The sequence below is a fragment of the Nannospalax galili genome, unplaced genomic scaffold (genome assembly GCF_000622305.1).
Source record: "Nannospalax galili isolate Female #2095 unplaced genomic scaffold, S.galili_v1.0 scaffold7, whole genome shotgun sequence".
NCBI lineage: Eukaryota > Metazoa > Chordata > Mammalia > Rodentia > Spalacidae > Nannospalax > Nannospalax galili.
The window spans coordinates 1086624-1105664 of record NW_008359081.1 but is presented as its reverse complement, the minus strand read 5'-3'; the positions used below and the strand labels follow the sequence as shown (position 1 = coordinate 1105664).

The following is a 19041-nucleotide window of genomic DNA, read 5'->3' as shown; positions in this document are numbered from 1 at the left end:
GTTGCATAAGAAAGCAGGCTGAGCAGGGTCCAGGGGAGCAAGCCTGTAAGCAGCGTTCCTCCATGGCCTGTGCTCCAGCTCCTGCCTCCAGGTTCCTGCCCTGAGTTCCTACCTTGGGCTCCCTGATGAACTGCATGTGACCTGGGAGATGTAAGACAAATAAACCCTTTCCTCCCCAAGTTGGTACTGGTCAGAGTGTTTTGTCACAGCAAATGAAGAACAAACTAGGACATGTTAAGACTTGAGAGATGCACTAATCTACGGGTATAATGCTAAGTCATTAGGAGTAGGTTTAACACTATGTCCATTTACTGGAATAATAGTAATAGGATCTCCCCTAAGGTCTATGACCTATCTAGCCACAGGTTCTTGGCCCTGATAATGGACCCAGTTTGGGGTTTCTCTTCCGGTAGCATGTATATATAGCATCTTCCAGCACTATGAAAGCTAACCAATAAGGATGAAGCTTCATGGTCAATACCAGATTGATTTCTCCATAGTCTATGACTCAAATATGTAGTGTCTTCAGCAATAGAATCTTACCATCAAATTCTGGGGGTTAACAAGAGAAATGGCAATAGCCAGTAACATCTGGGGGCCCATGGGATCTTCCTGCCAACAACTCCAAAAGATGTAACCCATCTTGGCACTAGACTTTTTATTTGCTAGCCTGTGGTGTCTGGTAGCGACACTATCCTCCTATTAGGGCATCATAACTCCATTTAAACTCTTTTTCATATATGTATATGTATATATTTTAGGAAGCTTCTACAGTATGTTTCTACATGACCTTTTCAAAGGGCCTTTAGTATTAGAGACTGCAGAGTACTTGGCCCTAGATGGGACAGCTATATCACATTTCCCCACCTCCTGGTTTAGGGAGTGTTGCAGAAGAGGATTGTAAGAGCCAGAAGCAGTAAATGACTACAATGAAACAGTGTTTTCCAGAACAGGGAAGTTTCATATATGAACTCACAGGTTATGACAGCATGACAAAATCCCAGCATGTGTGTGGGGGGGGAGCGGGCATGAAGTCCCAACCCAAGCTGAGGAACTACTGGTAGCTGATAGATGCTGGGATAGGGAGAGTTCATTGTCTCTAATTAGGGGTGTGACCCCTGGTAGGCTATTCATGCTCCAAGACATGGGCCCACACCCAAAGGTATTTGGAAACACAAATTGGATTTATTGGACAACAGGGAGGATGAAGGCTGAATATGATCAAAATATACTGCATGACTCCCCCTCTTCCAGAAACACCCAAGAGCATTTGGGAACAAATTAGAATTGATAGACATTTAAAAAAAGAAAAATAATGGAGGACAGACATGAAGGGAGGAGGAGGAGGAGGGCAGGGGTAGAGGGGACAGGAAGTCTGAACATGATCCAAATACATTATATGAAATTCTCAAAGAAACAATAAAATATTTTTAAATACATTATATGAAATTCTCAAAGAATAAAAATAGTACTTTAAAAAAGAATGCAGATTACTAAATAAACCCCTGGAAATTATGAGGCAATATCTATTTGTTGAGGCCTGGGGATAGACATTTTTAAAAAAATTATCACGTGGGGGCTGGATGGCTCAGCTGTTATGAGCATTGGCTGCTCTTGCAGAAGACCTAGGTTCCATTCCCAGCACCCATAAGATGGCTAACAACTGTCCATAACTCCAGTTCCAGGGGATTTGACACTGTCTTCGGACCTCCACCAGCACTGCACGACATGGGTGCACTTATATACATGCAGACAATATACTCATACACATAAAATAAAACAATGTATTTTAAAAAAAAATAAAAATAAAACTGCTAAAAAATTAGCAAGTAATTCTGGAGAGAATGTAGATTTGGTGACCAAGGCTAGGTCACACATTTCCAGCACTGTCTCTCCAATGACACAAATGATCCTAGGGGTATTGAGATGTTTGATATCACCAAAATAGGGCATTTTTGTTTAAGTAAAGTAATTTAACAAAAATTTTAAAGGCTTTTAAAAGTCATAACTAGAGATCTGGGATATAGTTCAGTAGCAGAGTACTTGTCTAGCATGCAAAAATTCTTAACTGGGGCTGACGAGATGGCTCAGTGGTTAAGAGCACTGGTTGCTCTTGCAGAGAATCTAGGTTTGGTTCCTAGTACCTACATAGTGGCTAACAATCACTCACCAGGTCCAGGGGATCCAACACCCTCTTCTGGCCTGCAAGGGCATTGTACACATGTGGTATATTTACATACATGCAGGCAAAACACTCATACACAGACGGTAAAAATTAATAAATTAAGCCAAAGGCCTAAAAAAAAAAAAGCACAGTCCTTAAATCCCAGCACTTGGGAAGCAGAGGCAGGTGGAGCTCTACGAGATTGTGTCCAGTCTTGTCTATATAGTGAGTCTAGGCCAGCTGGGGCTACAGGGAGACCCTGTCTCAAAAAAACAACAAAAATATTTTTAAGTGATAACCATCAAAACTGAACCACTGGCTTAGAAATTTCCTTTACATCTAGAAGAAAATTCAATTTCTCCCTATAAGTATTCAAATAAAAACTTCCTATCTTTAAATTATAATTCCAATTCTCAGAAGACAATTACAAACTATTTTTACCTGCAAAATATTTTAGCTATATTACCACTAATCTTTAAAAGGAAACATGGGAAATTACTATTGCTATTAAACCTAAGTGTTATCATTGTTTTAAGAATGGTTTGGGGGCTGGAGAGATGGCTCAGTGGTTAAGAGCACTGGCTGCTCTTGCAGGGGACCTGGGTTCAATTCCCAGCACCCGTATGATGGCTAAGAACCACTGTAACTCCAGTTCCAGGGGATCTGACATCCTCTTCTGACCTCTGCAGGGATTACATGACATGGGTACACTTGCATACATGCAGACAATACACTCATACCTGTAAAATAAAAATGAATAAAATATTTTAAAAACAAACCAACAAAGAATGGTTGCAAAAGCAATAAGGTATTAGTGACAAAAGAATTAATAAAAACTGTGGGTGTGGCAACAATACTGTCCCCAGGCTAGAATTCCCAAGCTGTAAACATACAGGCTCAAAAATAAAGCGGCTGTGGCATGAAAGGTAAAAGTTCACATAGCAATGAGCCCAGCAGATCCAACTTCAGCAACAAATCAGTTTGCAGAAATACCACAAAGGAAAATTTAATAGATTATGGGAGTTATTTGATTTTCCTACTCCTAATCTATCATATAATTGTATTATAAACTATTACCCCTAACCCAATGGATCATTCTCTTACAGATATAAGGCTAGCATTTGAATGAGACAGGGTCTCCCTGTAGCCCCAGCTGGCCTGGAACTCATTATATAGACCAGGCTGGCCTTGAAGTCACAGTGATTCGCCTGCCTTTGCCTCCCAAGTGCTGGGATTAAAGGCATGCGCCACGACACCCGGCTAAGCACTGAAAAATTTTAAATGAAGATGTCATGATCCATGAGTTTAAGTCTAACAGAATAAAGAAAAACCTTGTAAACTCAAGTTTAAGTAGTCACTGTCAGAACAAACTAAATATAACGTCCATAAAATATTATAAAGTCACCGGGCGTGATGGTGCACGCCTTTAATCCTAGCACTTGGGAGGCAGAGGCAGGCGGATCTTTGTGAGTTCGAGGCCAGCCTGGTCTACATAGTGAGTTCCAGAACAGCTGGGGCTACAGGGAGACCCTGTCTCAAAAAGACAAAAAAATATTGTAAAGTCATGAACAGTGTTTTTATTTTTATTTATCTTGTGTGTATATGTGTGCACTTGTGTGTGTGTATGTGTATCTATGTGTGTATTTGTGAATGCTACTATGTGTAAGTGAAAGCACATTCATGCCACAGCACGTGTGGAGGTCAGACGGCAATCTCAGCCCTTGCCTTCCACCTTACTTGGGCCATGTCTTCCTGTTTGCCACTGAGGACATGAGGCTAGCTGGCCTGGGAGCTTCAGAGTTCTCCATTCTCTCTGCATACTATCTCGCTGTAGGAACACTGGGATTTCAGACAAGTGCTACCACATCCAGCTTGACACAGTTCTGGGGACCTGAACTTAGGTCTTCACACTCCCATGGTAAGCACTTTCATCCATTTGTCCATCTCTCCAGCCTTGATTGTTTTTTTTTTTAACAAAAACAACTCCACACCATTATTTTCATGTGGGAATAACATAAAGGTAATCAAAATAATTTGAGCAGATGTTTTAGAACTACCTTGCCAAACAAAAGACACCTAAAACCTCAAACTATTACCTTCTTAGCAATTCATCATTTCATCAGTTATTTCTAGTTGGAGATACGTGGTAGCAGAGAATATTATCTCCTTTTAAGCACAATCCAAGCAGTTGTTTTCTGAGCTGTTTCAAAATGACTCTCCTCTACACCATCTCATATGAGGGTCATACACAAATAAAAACAAGGATTCAGACCAGGAATTGTCAGAACACACCATCCAGTCCTTAAGAAGAGAAGGAAAAGGGATTAAGGGTTCAAGGTAATCCTCAGCTTCACAGCAAGTTTGAGGTCAGCCTGGGCTTTGTAAAACCCTATCAACAAACCTAAACAAACAAAACAAGAACAGTGATTCAGCTCTCCAGTGCCAGTGCATACACATTTGCTCCGTGAGCCACACAGGAACCAAGGATCTATCCTGCAAGTGTTTGGAGATGAAACTGATGAGCTATACCTTCACTTGCTGTACTTTTTTGACCCCTGGCCACAGTATACCCATGGTAGAAGTTTTCAAAGACTACATTGAGCCATACGCTCCATTAGACAGAAACTTCCAGAACCGATACAGCACTTTTTAATTTTTGGATTCATTTTTATTATATGTGTAAAAGTGTACTGCCTGCATGTATTTAAGTGCACCTGTGTCATGCAATGCCTGAAGAGGCCAGAAAGGGGCATCAGATCCCCTGAAAATGGAGTTACAGATGGTTATTAGCAGCAGTGTGGGTGCTGGGAACCAAATCCAGGTCTTCTGCAAGAGCAACCAGTGATCTTAACTGCTGAGCCATCTCTCCGGTCATTGATATGCTACTTTTTAGAAGCCCTTTTAAATTACAAAGAAATTCTAATGCGTACATATCTTTATCCTTCCTACTCAAAACCCATCCTAAGTGGAATGCATTAGAGTTTTCTGAAGAAGTAGATCTTCTTTGACCTCATAAACCACAGCAGATTGAGGAAGAGAAAACAGAACATCTCATGTAAGAACAATGAATCTCCAGGTTGACCAGACACCTAAAACTCATAGTCATAGGCAAAACCAAGATGAACTCAAGCATAAAATTCATCTTTTGTGAACTCGAGGAGATACTCAGGATGACCATATGGGGGCAGAAGTAAAAAACAGGCACACTGAGAGTTATCATGATTTGGGAAGGCCTAGAATGCCTGGCATTGTCTTAAATGGGCTGTAACCAAGTTAACCAGGGCATTCAAAAAAACCAAGTAAACAGGGCAGGCAGAGAAAAGTAGAGAGGCCATAACTTGGCAACTACAGTTGCAAGATACCCAGAATACAACTTGTTTCCTGTTTCCCAATTCTACTATCTATAGCCCCAACTGTAAAGTGCTTCCTGTCCTTGGATTACCATAGGACCTACTGGGATCTTATAATAAACCTCTTTCTGGAGCTAGGCTGAATCAGTGTTTGTTACTTGCTACCCGAAGATTCCAGATTGAGAGCATATTATTTCTTTTTTTATTTCTTTCTTTAAATTTTTTATGTGTATGTGTGTATTACCTGCATGTAGGTAAGTGCACCTGTGTCGTGTAATGCCCACAGAGGACAGAAGAGGCTGTGGGATCCCCTGGAACTGGAGTTATGGACAGTTGTTAGCTGCTATGTGGGTGCTGGGATTTGAACTAGGGTCTTCTGCAAGAACAGCCAGTGTTCTTAACCACTGAGCCATCTCTCCAGTCCCAAGAGAGCATATTATTTCTGTCTTTAAGAGGCCATTTGTATGCTATTACACTAAGCAATAATAGCATGTAAGAACAACGGCAAGTTAGCATTGCTGTGAAAGCCAACTTTTGTATCAAAGATTTAAGTTTGTACCTTTAAAACACTCTTATCACAGGATTTTGCATTTGATTTTCTGGCTTATTTCAAAGAAAGAAGGAAAAAGGGTCACCATGGAAGCACCTCCCAAAGGATAATAGGACTGCTTTACTACACTAATTCTAGCATTCACTACCCTGAGTCTATAATTTACAGATGTGTAAAGGTAGATATTAATGTGCTAAATAAGCCACAAGGAGGCATGCTTCAGGGTTCTACACACTCAATTACTGTTATGCTGGATGTACCTCTGCTTTTGCAGGTTTATACAACTGTCTAATCAAAAATAAAAATACTGTTCCAGGGCTGGAAAGATGGCTCAGTGGTTAAGACTGCTTGCTGCTCTTTCAGAGGACCTGAGTTCAAACCCCAGAAGCAACCAAGTCAGGTAACTCACAACCACCTATAACTCCAGCTACTGGAGATCCACAACCCTCTTCAGACTTCACAGGCAGTGCACTCACATAGTGCACACACACATAATTAAAAATAAAAATAAATCTTTAAAATATTATTGTTCCTGCCCCCTCTACAAAAAAGTTTTTTCGTAGTCTGCTTCAAAAGTTCTAAGTATGTACCAGCTATAGGGATGCATACCTTTAATCCCAGCACTTAGGAGGCAGAGAGAGATGGATCTCTATGAGTTCAAGGCCAGCCTAGTCTACACAGCCAATGCAAAAGTGCCAACTGCTCTAAAAGGAGGATGAGAATACATCCTTCACAAAGGTAAAAGGAAGCTGGCATCCATTTCTTTTTTGCTTTGGCAACATCTAGGGGTACTAGGGGAAGAGCTGACAAAACATGGGCTTTGTGGGGCTTTCTGACACTGATGCTGGGAACACTGAATATGGAGACACAAAAGTCTTTGCACTAGAAGCCAGGAGAATTTTGAGGTCTTTTGACCTTTGACACTCTCCACCTTGTTTGCTTTCCTTCAAAATTATTTTGTGCTAGAAAGAACTTCCACTTAGGTACTCAGACAGACAAAAACATTAAGAATAAGGCCTGAGTGTGCATGGGACTTGTGTATGCTGACACCACTGCTGTAGAATCATTTGAGCAGGGTCCCAGGAGTTTGTAGGACTCTGTTTCCATATGGTCCTGCACCTCCTCCCCAGATCTTACAATCTTTCCGCCCCCTCTTCTGCTACGCTCCCTGAGCCCTAGGTGGGTGGAGGTTATAAACAAGGGACTCTAGATAGGCTAACTAGACCTCAGTGGATGTATTTGCACTGGGGAATGTCTGGGGACACTGACTTGACACCATGGGCCTTAACAAGGATGACAGAGTATATAGGTTCTAATGGGGGGCGGGGCTATGGGAGGGTCCCAGTGGGGACAGGAGTATAAAGATGATTATGATTGCTTGAGATGTTCTGTATGAAATACACAAAAGTTCAATGAAAACAAATTTAAAAAATAGGGCCAATAAGGGGCCAGGCATGGTGGTGCACAACTTTAATCCCAGCAGAGGCAGGCAGATCTCTGTGAGAAAGGGGCCAGCCTGGTTTACATAGGAAGTTTCAGGCTACCTGAGGCTACAGGGAGACCCTGCCTCAAAACAAAAACAAACAAACAGAAAAAGAACAAGGCCCATAGGACATGAAGCAAAAAGTTGGCTTCCAAAATCTACAATAGTTTATTAGTAGGAAAAGGCCTTCAGGTTTCACTCTAGACTGCCCAACCCATCTTTCCAGAGTAAGAACAGTAACTTATTTAAGGCTAATTCCCCATTGAAACATAAATATTATACATGGTTGACTGGAAAGATCATCTGAATATACACACTATAAGAACTACAGATGAGCTACAGGAAGGATTCCAATAATACTGATACAAGGCAGACTACTAGTACTGCATCCAGAAAGGAGGTATGTGGTGAGCATCAGTACTGGACATGTGGAAATAAAGCAACAATATGAATTGCAGAGACAAAGATTACACACAGCATTTCTAGTTGCAAACTCATCTGTAAGCTGTTATGAGTCTAAATGTATAAAACAATGTTCTCACTAGGTTGTGAAAACAGGTAATTTGGGGTTAGGGATGTAGCTCAGTGGTAGAGTGCTTGCCTGCAATGTGCAAAATCCTAAGTTCCATCCCCAACCCTGCAAAATCAAACAAAGCAAAGCAAAACCAAACTATGTAGTTTTTATTCCTGTTACCCATTTTCTAAATTTTCTTTAATGTGTACTTTTTTGCACATGTGAAACTTACAGGTAATTACAAAGTTATAAACTTACAGATAATTGTACAGCAACCTGATTATAAATTCCTTCTAAGATTTTACTCTTTTTTGCTCTGTAGTCATTTTCTTGTCCACAGTAATCCCATTACATACTTGAAAGACTGTATTTTATTTTTAATTATATGTACATATGTGTCTGTGTGTGGGTATCTTCATGTGAGTGCAAATTCCTGTGGAGGCTACAAGGAGGAGTCAGGTTCCCCAGAGCTTGAGCTACAGGCAGTTGTAAGCCACCCACCTAACGTGGGTGCTTGGAAGCAAACTCAGGTCCTGTGCAAGAGCAGCAGGCGCTCTTAATATGAGTCATCTCTCCAGCCCCATTTCATTATATTTTTAGAAAGACTTTCTTTTGACTCTTCTTAACCATTTATCTTCATTTTAATGGGAAAAGTCTCTTTTCTTCAGTTTAAATGACATAGTAAATAGCCATATTAGGTACTATAACTTACACCAACAGTCTGGATATAGATATGTTACCCTTAATAAGCACACACCTTGTCAGGTGAAAGCATAAGTACAAAAGCATCCTAGAAAATATGAGCCAAGATGCTTCAGTGTGCTACACGATGGTTTATGAAGGAAAGGAAGGTGCCATAAAGTTGATTATGTGGAGGTGGCTTGCAGCATTATGCGCCCTTGGATCTGAAACTACCCTCCAGTGCTGAACTTAAGGAATGAGGCTATTGAGAGACGAAAAATCCTGAAAGATGCACAGAGGAACAGGGAGCATGTAATTTCTCCCTCCTCACCCCACAAGCATAGTAGCAGGATGTGCACATGTGCCTGTGTGTGTTGGGGGAAGTGGAGAGGCAGAGGAGTATGGGGAGTGACTGACACTGCATAGGGAACTTACTAGGAAGTGAGGCTTTACCTATGTCCCCTCAAAGTGGTAGGATTACATGAGAGGGTATAGCAAACTTTATTCACAATACACCACTAGGTATAAAGGAAAAAGAAATGGCAGGAAAGAGTGAAGATAAAGCTCTGAGTGGGCAGGCCTGGTGGTGTAGGTCTACGATCCCAGCTACTTACAAGGATGAGGCAGAAGGATCGCACGTTAAAGGCCTGCAAGGACTACAGAGTGAATCCAAGGCCAGCCTATGAAATGTAGTGAAACTTTGTCTCAAAATACAAAGTAAAAAGTGGGCTGGGGATGAAGGTCAGTGATAGGGTACTTAGCTAGCACATATAAGACCTCAGCACAGCAAAAACAAGCTGTGAGTACTGGAAGCAGGAGGAAGAAGGGACTGAAATAGGGACTAAAACGCACAAAAAACCCAAACAGGCATGTTATGTTTTGGATCTTAAATGTCCCCCAAAGGTCATGTGTTGAAGACTTGGCCTCTGATTATGGTATTATTGGGAAGCGAGAGAACTTTTAGAATGTGGGGCCTAGGAAAGGGACGTCAGCTCACTGGTCTTGAAGGGGATACTGGGACTCTGGCCACTTTCTCTTTTTGTTTCCCAGCCACCAGAAGATGAGCAGCTTTGCTGTGCCACACATGTCCTGCTGCGATGTTCTAACTTGTTGCAGGCCCCCAATGATGGGGCCAAGTAATAGTGGACTGAAACTTTTATATTGGTTCAATTTCAAATTTTCTAAGTGGATTTCCTTGGGTATTTTGTCACAGCACCAGAAAGCTGAATGAACAAGGAGGCTAAGAGATAACCTATAGGCATAAACTTTTAGGCTTTTCTTTTCTTTCAAATATATATATTGAACTTTTCTGCATAGTTGGTACGAAACTTCTGTCACTAAGAATGATGTAAAAGTCTCTGCCAGACCTCGAAAATTTTATACAACTTAGAGATCAACATAAGAACAGTGATAAGAGTAGTTAGCATGTACTAAATAACAGAATAATGCTGACAGTAACGGTTTAAAATAATAGGTTCTTTTAAAAGTCACAGGGGATTCCTCCTTGAACTCTCCTGCAGTGCCTTTGACTCACTGCTTAATCTCTCTACTACAGAAGTTAACGGTTTCATAAAACTCCCAGTACTTATCAGGTTCCACTGGTTCTTAACTAAAACCTCCCTAAAAATGAGTGAAAGACTTGATTCATAAAGAAACAATGTGAAAATAAAAATGAGTGTTTCAAAACTCTGTTATGCTAAATTTCAAACACCACCAGAGCAGAGCACAGTACAATGAACTCCAACTGCTCATCAACAGCCTCAAGCATTTTCCACATAGGCTGTTGTTTCCATTCCCTGTCCTCTGTCTAATTTTGAAGCAAAATTCACATTATTTCATAACATGTACAGATATTTACAAATATCTCTTGCAGCTATAACTCTAACGCTGCGATTAAAAACATTACCACCATACCAATGTTACAAAAAAGCTAAAAATATTTCTTTAAAATACTCACTAATTAAATTTTCAACTGGCTTATAAAACTCTAAAGCCCCATTCTATAGAAAAAGAACCTGAGGCTAAAAGGTCTTACCAATATCCAAAATCACCCAGTTAACCCATACACCCATCGCTTGATGAATAAGCATAAGGCATATTATGTATACAATGAAGTACTTTTCAACCATAACAAACGAATGCAGGATTCTTTGACATTTGAAGATGTTATATTAAGTGAGAGAAAATAAGCCACTAAAGACTATATATTGCATGTTTTTTAAAAGAAATATCCAAAATAAAGGAATCCATATTGAAAGAATGTACATCAGCAGCTGCCTATGCCTAGGAAAACATTCTAAAATTGGACTGTGGTGATGGTTGCACTGCTCTGAACATATTAAAGGACAGTGAATTGTATGTGCACTTTAAATTGATGAATTGTCAGGCATGAGGATTATATATAAAGTTTTTAAAGTAAATTATCAAGGGTCTTAAATTCATCAAGCCAAGGAATATTTACAGATCGTCTATCTACAAAGGCGCTCCAAGGTACTATGCGAGTTAAAAAACAAGACCTACTACCTGACCTTACACTGATTACAGCTCAACAGGAAAGGCATGCATGTAATGTATCAGGTGGACCAACATCTTATAACTGAAATAATGTGAGTAAAGGTTTTCTGATCAAACAGAGACATAGGCAAACCAGGGGAAAACACACTGCACAGATTTTCCTTAGCAGTGGCTGCCAAAGAGCAACCAAGATCCTTAATGAAAGCCAGGAAAGGGTATGGTCATGCAAACCTGTCAGCTGAGTGTTTAGAGGAGGGAGATGAAATCTGGGGAAAGAGACAGGGTGAAAACCTGAGGCTACACAGTGAAAACTGAAGAAGGGCAGGAATCTGGTGGATTATAGGTAGTCAAGCTTTCTTGAGACAGCATTTACTTTAAATGAATAATGTGAAACCTGCTATTCAAATTCAAAGTGTCTGATGTGCCAGGGATTTGTGACTACTGGGCCTGTTCTGCCCTGGGATCGTTGGCATAGTGTCTAGCTAAGAGGTACCTGCTGTAGAGATAGACACCCAGAGCATGCAACAGAAAAACATGTAAATTTGACAAAAATCGACCACTCAGCTCCATTTCATAACAAGGAAATAGAAATAGTGGGATGTCAAAATCTAGAACGTTATGAAAATGTTTACTGTTTGAGATGTAACTATCTCGACTAATGAAGTAGAAACTGACCTTGTAAGCATCAGAAATCATACATCTTCCCTGAACTGTCTAGAAAGAACATTTCATATTTGGATTAAGTGGCTTAGGCCTAAGATGACCTGATGAATCACAGACTACATAGCAATATAACCCTACAGCTGAGCTGCCTCAAACAAACTACTTTGCTATTTCAGCCATGGTCAGTGACATCGGGTTGGTCTCCTTACCTTTCACCACATCAGCCACATTACAGGTGGGATCGATACTCCCTATGTGTTTAGGATGAGCAGGATTAGGGTCACCACCAAACAGAAGTGCTAAACAAACACAAAAGAAAAAGGAAAAGATTGAAATACAAGAAGTGGGGATGGTCAAACAGAGAAATAGAGAGGTTTATGAGTGCTTAGAGATCTTTTATTTTTAACAGTCATACAGTAAGCACAGTGACTTACTGCAATGGAATATACAACTGATGAGTGAGCAAATCCATCAGCCAACAGGGAGGAAGGATGTACTTTAAGCCCCATCAGTTGCAGTCAGTAGCTCCTAAAGCAGTGAGTGGCATGTGTCACGCCCCAACCCTCCCCCAGCCCTGCCCCAGCCAATGTAAACTAGATCAAGAGACTTAGTTCCATCTTTAGTCAAGTTTAGTCACCTGCTCAGGACTACTCTAGCCATTTATCCCAGCAGTCACTAAGTACTTACGACAGGCAGTCTGCACCTTCACTGTCAGCACTGGAAATGCCTCCATGGGGGGCTATTTTTCAATTCCATGTACACAAACAATATTTGTTCAAGTATTTTTAAAAACCATTCAATTTTACTCCACACAAGATTCAAAAAATTTATTTCAGAATAAATGCCAAAAGAAGCCATAAAGAAAACAAGCAATCTCAATCCAAATGTTTATAGGTGTATTTATTTTTGCATCAAGCAAAACTGGGAAATAATAGACTTTGCAAAAAGAAAATTCTCCAATAAAGAGTGGCTCAAAATTATGAAAAATGGTAAATACATGTATCAGGCCAGTAAATAAAGTTCCAACTTATTAAGAATAGGAAAAAAAGCTCAACAATCTAAAAAATACACATCTATATGTAAACATATATGTTTAGATAAGGAAATTGCACTTATTGTAGATTAACTTGCTAGTATTTAGGTTCCTTGTTCTATAAACAGTCATACATTTGTTCCTAAAAATACATACTTAAAATAAACATATACTTAATAGTCCGATAATATTTGCTTATCTAAATAAATCAAATTAGTAAAATAAATGAGCTTTGTCCGTTCTCTGGTTCAGCAAGGACAACAAATGGCACTGTAAACATGTCGATGATTTTTAAGAATTATAAAATCAACCAAGGCAGTTACACTGAAAATCAGCCAAGAACTTCTTTGTGTTGAGTTTTTTGCTTTTTCCCCTGTTTATCACCACGGAGAATGAACTAAAATTCTTAATGTGAGATTATGGAATGATAATCTTGCTTACTGAGATTTCATCTATTACTGTGAAATAAAGGGAATTGTTTATATTACCAACATGGTAATTCAATCTTCCCATTACTGATTGATGTTTTTTTAAAACTGAGAAGGAAAATACACAATGTCTTGGATAAAGAATAGAAAATATTCTCAGAGACACATGTTAAGTACTGAGAGATGAATGCCAGGTTGCTATTAAAGCCAGTCCCTCATCTCCACAAGGACTGTAATAACAGATCCTTGAAAGGTAGACAATGGTCTTGTCTATAATACAAACATCCAATGATTGCTTTTAATCAGGAATATCAACTAACAGCTTTTTAAATAGATAGGATTCACATAGGAAAAAGTGAACTAGAAAAGAAATTTCTACAGCCAAAAGTCTAGGTCAGTAATTAAAAGTGAAGCAACAGACAAAGTTTTGGGAGAAAGCACCATGGTTACCTTTTCAAAACTAGACCCAACAAAACCCAACTTACTGTGCTGGTTAATAAGCATGCGGAAAGAAATGCGGTTGGTATAAAACCGATCCAGGAAATATTGGATGTTACTGCTAATGGAGGGATCAAACCCAAACTTCTCCTTGTACTCAATCACTCCTTGAGCCATTGTAGGAACCACATCATTGTGTCTATTTCTAATATTAATCAGAACTTGTAGAAAGCTGTGTGGGAAGGAAACAAAATGTGGTCAGTCTTTATATCTCATGGGCTGGTACATACACTTCCCACCTGTCTGGTTATCTGCTGGTATTTTTATAGGTAGAAACAGTCTCATTAGGAAGTAAAAGGAAGTAGTCACAAAAACTAAAACCTAACCCACGTTTTAACTTGAATTCTATAGTGCCTATGGCACTTCAAAAAGAAAAATATTCTAGTAAGGAAAAGATGCTCAAATATATTTTCAGGAATGAACTGACATTTTGGCTAAGTGGCTACATGTAATACAGCTTCTATAAATGTTTACTGAATACAGAATTATAGAACATACCAATATTTCTCATGACAACATGAGGACAATCCCTTCAAAGTCTCCAAGAACTTATGAATGGAGTCTCAAAGCAATAGCTTCTTCTACAAATAAAGAATGCCAAAATTTTCAAGAGCAAAACTTTGAAATAACTTCCTTGCAGCAGTAAAATATGATGATGAAATGTAGATATAACAAGGTCAATTAAAATAAATTTACTTGCTGGATGACTAACACATACCTGTAGTTCCAAATACTCAGGAGGTAGACGCAGGAGGGTACTCGAGCCAAGGTACCCAAGATGAGCCTGGACAATATAGGAAGGACCCCCCCATTTCAAAACAAATGACAAAATATTTTCAAGTGTTCTGTTATATTACTGTAAAGCTGTATAGGCAATATGGATTAAATACAGTAACATAAGAACAGAAAGATAAGTCAATCAATCAAACAAAAATAAGAATTGTGGAGGCAGGTTCAAGGTTCAGAGAGTATGTGTGCACCAAAATTCAGCATATTAAGAAAGCAACAATGCAAGTCAATAGGGAAATAATTAAATTTTTTGGGACAGAGAGCTAACAATTTTAACCATATCCCAATTTTAAGCCTTAAATTCCTTCAAGAGGGGGGATGGAAAGATGGTTTGGTGGGTAAAATGCTTGCTAAGGAAACATGGGGACCTGAGTTCAGATTCCCAGCACCCACATAAAAGTCAGGTATGGCAGCACACGGCTTTAACCCCAGAGCCAGAGGAGTGGAGAACAGGCATATCCTGGGGGTTCACTGACTGCCAGTCTAGCCAAAACTGAGAACTCTAGGTTCCCTGTCTCAAAAAAATAAGGTGAAAAGTGATCAAGGAAGACAAGCGATGTCAACCTCTGGTCTAAACACACACACACACACACACGCACGCACGCACACACGCGCGCACACACACACACACACACACACAAAACCAGACACAAAAAGTTTCTCTTTAAAAAGATAAAAACATTAAGAGTGAAAATCATAGAAATTATAAAAGAAGATCAGCTGAATTAAGTATATAACCTTAGAGTAAGAAAGGCTTATCTTAACTCCACCATTATGATCAACACCATCATTTTACACAGGTGATTCCACTTTTGGTGGTCCTATATAACCTCTCACTAAATGGTAAGGGCCTTACCGGGACAGTAGCTTACCTTTCACTCCTCCTTTTACCAAGTGCATTGGGCTTCCCAGATTCCAATTCTCCAAACTAGCTGTATAAAGTGGGCAGGTTATCAAAACTCACTAAGAGTATTACCATGGTGACCTAGCACACACTGGATTCAGTGCTGGCCACTGACAGAAACTGCACCTCATTGAAAACCTGTTCTTGGGCTGGAGAGATGGACCAGCGGTTAAGAGCACTGACTGCTCTCGCAGAGGACCCGGGTTCGATTCCTAGCATCCACATGGTGGCTACGAACCATCCTTAACTCCAGTTCCAGGGGAATCCAAAGCCCTCTTCTGACCTCCGCAGCATGGCCTGACATGGGTGCACTCACATACATGCAGGCAATACACTCATACTCATAAAATAATAAATAAAATATTTAAAAAAGAAAACCTGTTCTTAACCCTATGCTCAAACCTTTCACAATTCACAGATTCATTAGACAAAATACAATTAAACCTGAGCTACCTACTCATGGCCATACAATACATTGTAAAGAACAAGTATGCTAAGGAAATGCACCTATGATTCATAGGTCCAGCAATGCTAGGCTGTGTCACGATCATGGGCACGGCTTTCCACATTTCTGACCTCCATTTCCTTGTCTGTGTATTCAGATGTCTGGGCTAAAAACTCTCTAAGATGTTTGTATAATGCAGTATTTCCTTAGTTCTTTTTATAGAACATGTAGAACTCAAGTGTCTGTCTTACAACTATGTAGATTAAGTCTATACTTTTACTAAAAGAAATTTCTTAACACAGCAGGACTACCAAATTCATTCACTCTGTATACCCAAAACAGGAAGAAATTAAAGTAAAGGAAATACTTAATATCTCTTGGGTAAGAAAAAAAAATCCCGCTTACAGCTGGCTAAACAAAAGCGGAAAACAGAAATACTTTCCATCAACATGAGAATTTTGGCAATTTTTTTTGACAGCAACAGATTCGGGTTGTTATAAAGAAAACATTCTTTAGTGCTTATCCAAAAAAAACCATGATAGCATTATATATATAATTCATATTTTATATATATTTTAGAAAATATGAATGCTACTGCATTCTTTTCTTTTTTTAATTTTATGTGTATGCGTGTATTGCCTACATGTAGGTAAGTGCACCCATGTCGTGCAATGCCTGCGGAGGACAGAAGAGGCCATTGGATCCCCTGGAACTGGAGTTTCGGACAGTTGTTAGCTGCCATGTGGGTGCTGTGATTCAAACCTGGGTCTTCTGCAAGAACAGCCAGTGTTCTTAACCACTGAGCAATCTCTCCAGCCCCACGACTGCATTCTTAAAACTACCACTAGATGGAACATTTACTACAATGCTCATAGGTTGGTGCCCAGTTCACCTAGACTAAATAAATTAAGAATTGGGTCATGGCCAGGCATGGTGGCACATACCTTTAAACCACCTTTAATCCCACCACATGAAAGGCAGAGGCAGGTGAATCTCTGTGAGATCAAGGCTAACCTGGTCTACATAGCAAGTTCCAGGCCAGCTGGGGCTACATAGTAAGAATCTGTCTCAAAAACAAAACAAAACAAAGAAACAAGTAAATAAATAAATAATTGGGTCATGAAGTATTAACTGAAATACCATTGCTCCTTGTATATTATGTGAAATTACAAACTCAAATTTTAGAAAATCCAACATTGTCATTATCCACTAAGAAAATGAAAACTTCTGCCTGAATTCGCCTGAATTCTATTTGTGTGTGTGTGTGTATATGTGTGTGTGTGTGTGTGTGTGTGTGTGTGTGTGTGTGTGTGTGTGTGTGTGTATGGTGTGTGTGTATATATGTATGCTTGAATGTGTGAGCACGTATTTGTGGAAGCCAGAGGTTGATATCTCCACTTTATTTTTTGAAACAGGGTATCTTGTTTGAACCCAGAGCTTGCTGATTTGGCTAGTATAGCTAGGCAGCTTGACCAGGGGGTCCCCTGCCACTGACTCCCAAGTACTAGGATTATAAGCAGGCTATCACACCTGCCTGGCATTTGTTGAGTACCTGAGAACCAAATTCAGGTCCTCACGCTTTACCTACTGAGCCATTTCCCCAGCCCTGAGTCTTTATAACACGAGTTCAATTTACCAAAGGATTTTTGGCCTAGAGATATTTACTTTCAGGCAAATGACACTTACTTATCCAAGATCTGTGGATCCTCAGGGCTCTTATTTTCAAATTCTAAAAGTTCAAGAAAACTCTGCATGTACCTACGAAAGAAGAGTTGCCATGTTAGTTGCCTATCCTACACCCTCTCTCCCTTCCCCTTCCCCAAGAGTACTCCAAGTTTTCACTCAGGTTTCACCCCATCCGAACAAGCAGCTCAAGTACTTTTGGAGAGAGCTAGATGTCTCTGAAGCACACAGGTAAGTCCCATTTTTCTCTGGAGGATCTTACGTCTCTTGTCAATAGTTATTGGTCTAATGGCACAGATCTAAGCCTATGAACTGTGTGCAGTCCCTGAGTACAGGGATCAGCTCAGGAATAGGCAAAGTGCCTCATTCAGGCTGAAAGAAGAATGGGGAAGTCTTGCTGGAGGTCTCTGGGAAAGAAACCAATGTGCTGTCTTGTAATGCGTGCTACAGGACATGAAATCTGCAACTGCTACAGTTAGCCTTGCCACCTGGGGGGAGTCATCTGAAAAGGAAGCCAACACTAGCAAAAGCACGACTTTTATAGCTTTATGAATCTCTGATTCAAACTGACAGGAAAAGCTCATCCTATACCTGGCCTTTCTAGCTGTATAAGCCAGGGTCAGCTGCATTGTCAGCTATTAGAAATACAGCCTAACTAATTGTCCAAGTCTACAGTTTGATTATTCCAAAAGTACACAAAATTTTAAACACCTGTGTGACACTGAAGTGTACACCAAGAATTCAGAAACAAGAAAGTTGGATCTCGCATGGCTGCAGATATTCCAATTAGAGGCGTATGAGTCTCTGCTTTGGGGCTTAACACATCCTGAAAGACTTATCCCTCTGTTCTAATCATTTCTAACAATTAATTACAACTAATCCTATTATAGAGGATAAGGACACTCCAGTGACTAAATATGGCTGTTACACATATAAATACATAAACAGGAATGGCATTTTGATTCACATGAACCTTGTGATGATGCATTTGACAGTACAGTGCACTCATATTCCAATCTTTTTTTAAAAGTTTCTGGGCACAGAAGGCTATGGGTTAGGTATTATTAAAATAATGAGGTCAAACCACCCTTAAATATCAGGGTTAGCCAGGCCCAGTGAGGGTGCCCATCCACCCTGCCACACATGAGCTAACTTAGGTAAGCTCCAGTCCTTTCCCAAGATGAAAGTCCTTTAAAGAGCGAGGTTATAACTAGAGAAGAGTCCCAAGATTATGCTGAGGTTCATAGCCTGAAAAAAATCCAGAAAGCAGGAAGAGCACAGGGTAGCTGAGGGAGTGGTGGGAGAGTCAATGGTACACCGAAAATCACTTTTAAAAGCGAAG

At 39.9% G+C, this 19041-nt stretch overlaps 1 protein-coding gene across 2 annotated transcripts in view; it reads right to left on the bottom strand.

Annotated features, from left to right (window-relative positions):
• Pdk3 (pyruvate dehydrogenase kinase 3) overlaps window positions 1-19041 on the bottom strand; it is a 78987-nt gene that overhangs the window by 34526 nt on the left and 25420 nt on the right. For both annotated transcript variants that reach the window (XM_029558436.1, XM_008822720.3), the window contains exons 3-5: window positions 17703-17774; window positions 13866-14050; window positions 12129-12218 (exon numbers count right to left, since the gene is read on the bottom strand). In XM_029558436.1, the coding sequence (XP_029414296.1) occupies window positions 12129-12218; window positions 13866-14050; window positions 17703-17774 (347 nt within the window). The remainder of the gene's footprint in view (window positions 1-12128; window positions 12219-13865; window positions 14051-17702; window positions 17775-19041) is intronic.